This window comes from Lactuca virosa, chromosome 9 (assembly GCF_052849685.1).
Source record: "Lactuca virosa cultivar CGN04683 chromosome 9, Lactuca_virosa_CGN04683_v6, whole genome shotgun sequence".
Classification (NCBI taxonomy): domain Eukaryota; kingdom Viridiplantae; phylum Streptophyta; class Magnoliopsida; order Asterales; family Asteraceae; genus Lactuca; species Lactuca virosa.
Window position 1 is genome coordinate 141059561 of NC_136434.1, and position 3720 is coordinate 141063280.

At 34.4% G+C, this 3720-nt stretch overlaps 1 protein-coding gene across 1 annotated transcript; it reads right to left on the reverse strand.

The window, feature by feature from the left end:
- Positions 1-230: 230 nt before the first annotated feature.
- Positions 231-2698, reverse strand: LOC145141329 (ribosome biogenesis regulatory protein (RRS1) family protein). The gene is made up of 8 exons (XM_079074618.1): positions 2538-2698; positions 1785-1935; positions 1541-1592; positions 1323-1451; positions 1111-1228; positions 845-1028; positions 638-751; positions 231-539 (listed from the first exon to the last, which is right to left on the reverse strand). Exons 1-8 carry the CDS (start codon positions 2636-2638, stop codon positions 372-374), a joined length of 1017 nt encoding a protein of 338 aa, XP_078930744.1. The 5' UTR covers positions 2639-2698; the 3' UTR covers positions 231-371.
- Positions 2699-3720: the final 1022 nt, after the last annotated feature.

A 3720-nucleotide genomic window follows, 5' to 3' on the forward strand; every position in this document is an offset into this window, starting at 1 on the left:
TCACTAGTTTTCATTTTCAGTTCTTTCAAACTTTTATATACCATGACACTTGATAACATTCAATTAAACAATAACTTTATGGGGAAGGTAGGGTTCCTTATTCTTATGAGGTGAACTCTAAATGGTTTCATTTATAGGTTATCAAACCACATAAAACATAAATTGACTTTTAGTAACCATGTCTTCTTTTGGCTATAATTTTATAACATCTAATTTAGAATAAAACTCCATAAAATCGAAAAATATTGATAACTTGATGGTGAATAATGTATAATGAAACCAAAAAGGACAAAAATACTATAACATAACTCACACACTACAATACCAAAATTACCTTATTGGTAAAAGTTCTAATGTCCCAAAAATGCATTTCACTTAGATTTAGATTTACTTGAAGATCCTTTCTTTGATGATCCCTTTGATGCACTTTTGTAAGGGCTTTTCTTCACTTTTAATTTGCTTGAAGTTGAAAAGGACTTGTTTTTGCCTTGCTGGTTTTTTCGTTTCTTGTCATTCTTCACATTGTACATGTCCACAGCCTATTTCCAAACAATTAATCACAAAAGAATTCAATGTTAGAAATGAAATGAATTTTTAATTTACAAAACTAAAGATAACAAAAAGGACGTGGTCATACCTTAGAAACATTGAAGATTTCATGAGAATTTTTGGCCATTAATTTATTTAAAATCTTGTCAGATTGTTGCCTCTCTAATGAACCCATCCCTGATCCTTCCACCACAGGTAAAAACTGTACAAATCAAAGAAATCTTTCTTATAAATTTATAATCAAAGATGTATGTGAAGATTTTGATCAAACAACTTTCAGATTTAAAACACAAACCTTTCTATATTTCTTATCATGTTTAGGAGGCTTTTCACCAGCCAACTTTTTGTCAAATTTACCCCCACTAGCAGTTGAAGTTGCAGCCATTCCTGCAACATTTTGCAGCTCATCCTTGCTGACTTTTCTTGGTGGAGCTTGTGTTCCTGTTATAGGTAATGAAGTAGCTGCAAGCTGAACATGGCTGCAAAATAAAGGTGCACAAAAATTAAGGGAATGAAACTGACAGGGGTATTTTGGTAATTTGGTAAAAAAAAAGGTCAAACCTTGGGAGAGCACCAACTTTTGATGCTTCTTTGAGATTATGCAAGCGATTTTTTTCTTGCTTTTCAACTCGTTGTTTTTTTTCTGATCTTCTTGTGGCAAAAGGGTCTACTCCTGGCTCTGAGAAAGGTCAAAATTTTCAATATTTGTAAGATAAAGACATAAAGTTGCTATTCATTTAACAAAGTGAAGTGATTACTATTTATATATTTACCATCTGTCATTTTTGCTTCAATGATTGGAAGATCGTTGTCATCGTTTACACGATCATAACCGTATCTGCGCTTCCAAGAACTTGTTTGTTCATCAAAGACAATTTTGTCCTTCTTGCGGTTTTGAATACCTGTGGAAAGGATTGATGACATCCTCACATCAGCAAGGATCATTAGAGGGTTTAACAAAAGAAGAGAGGTTAGATTTTTATTTACTGACCTTTCTTTTTGGCAAAAACTTCCCACTTTGTTGGAGGTGCAGGTTTTGGGAGCTATAAGAAAGAAGCAAAATAGGATTAGAAGATACTTTCAACTTCTTATTAGTATTATATGCTAATACAAGCAAAAGAGAAATGCAAAAGAATTTCTAGAAAAAAGGAGAAAGATTAAGAACATTTTATAATACTAGTGTGCAGATAAACAAGAAACAAGGAGGAAGAGATGGAAGAGGGAGAACAACATACAGGTTTTTCTCTAGGTAATTTTGTAGTTGGAGGAGGTAAAGGAACAATGGGCCCCGATGCATCTTCTGTTGAAGGCAAGCTAAAAAGATTATCTGCAACTGCTTGAATTAACTTGGTAGCATGTGCTATGCACTCCTTTACAAGATCCTCCCTAATATCAACAGGAAAACAACTTAGCAACAGATAAGTAGAGATAGATAATAATATTACAAAATCAAAACACAACATTTTATATTCTGGAATCAAATGATTCTTTGGAAGTAGATGAGGAAAAAAAATGATATTCTGTTGCATCAACATAAAAGTGAATCCCACAGATTTGTATAATGAAACAAACTAATTTGGGATTTGGGCAATCAATCTCAATCTTTTACTAAATTACCCTGATTATACCTAAATCAATATTCCAGTTACCTACTGACACAACAATGCAATTCTATTCAAGTTTTCGTGGGTTAAGCATGATACAGACTTGAACCGTACTTGATTATTTCAAAACAACCACTAACTTACCAAATAGTTTTCAAATAGCTACACGATAGCAGTTCAAATCTAAAACTTACACAACTCCTAAACGGCGAATTAGTTAACCAGAGCAAAAACCAAAGTTTTTAACGGCAAAAAACTCAAATTCTCCACTCGTACTTGAAAACGAAACTCATAGTTGGTCGAACTGATGCGCTTCCATAGAGATAACGGGGTCTAGGCAAAAACAGTAAGTTAATGTCGGTGATTTAGAGTAAGAACTGGAACCTTTTATCGGGAATAGATTGGAACTGATGTTGAGGATCATACGCCATGAGATTCCCTATGTCAATTTGGTAGCCGTCTTGCTGTAGTTGCTGTTCCGCCATCCCTGTTTTCTGTCTAGGGTTTCTGCTGTCGTTTTTGTTTGTGAGGTGTGAGGGTTTGGACTTTGGAGGGGGGTTTAGGTTAAAGTTTTGTAGCGATAAAATAAATGTGGAAGTTGCAAGAACCCCCTCTAAGTTTAGGTCAGAAGCATTTCCGTCCCTCTTTTTGTAACAGTCGTAAATTAACCCCTGAAATGTTAAAATTTTAACAAAAATACGTTTTAACGCCAACCTAACCCTTAAGTCTTAACCCAAACATTTTGTATACTGATATTAGGTTAACCTAAAATAATTCTTTTTCCTACTATCTGTTTAATGTTTTATCATCCCTAATCAATTCTTACTTTATCTAATTTATCTATCCCTTATAAATGAGGTCATTGATATGAATGTGGTTTAAGATATGTTATCTATCTTGAACCATCTAATTCTCAACTCTTCATCTTACGCTACTTAAATGAGTATTTAATTAAAATATTTTGTCGGTCTCACGACCATCATCAGCCTTACTCCACCATCACACCAGCCAAGAACCAACACCACCGCTTCATTATCATTTTCATCAGATTCTATTGTCGGTGATGGAGGGTAGATTGATTTTTCCCTAAATGGGAACCTAGACCTTGGGTTAGACGTGTAATCGTGGGAACCCTAGCTTTACTGGTTTTGCAATCTTGCAGATGTAAAATAGTATGAAATAGGTGAAGGGAAATGAGGGAAAATGAGGTTGGGTCGAAGAGAGGGTGTGTGTGTGTGTATGTGTGTGTGTGTGAGAGAGAGAGATAGAGTAAGAGCTAGGACCTCTTGATATTGTCATATTTATACACATTTTTAGGCAATATTTGAATAAAATTTTATGCATATTTTGGTTATTTGCAAAGATAAGTGGTACTTATAATATTAAATTGTATTTTGCAGCCAAAAGGAGTCATCTTGAAGAATAAGGACCAAAAGCGACAAGTGGCGGAACTTTGGAGGATTGAAGAATTAAAGAGAAGAAAATCCCAACGAAAAGCTAAATCCACATTGTGGGCTTCACTTACACGACGTGGAGATAGTGATTCTAGAAGATGAGTACACAGAAA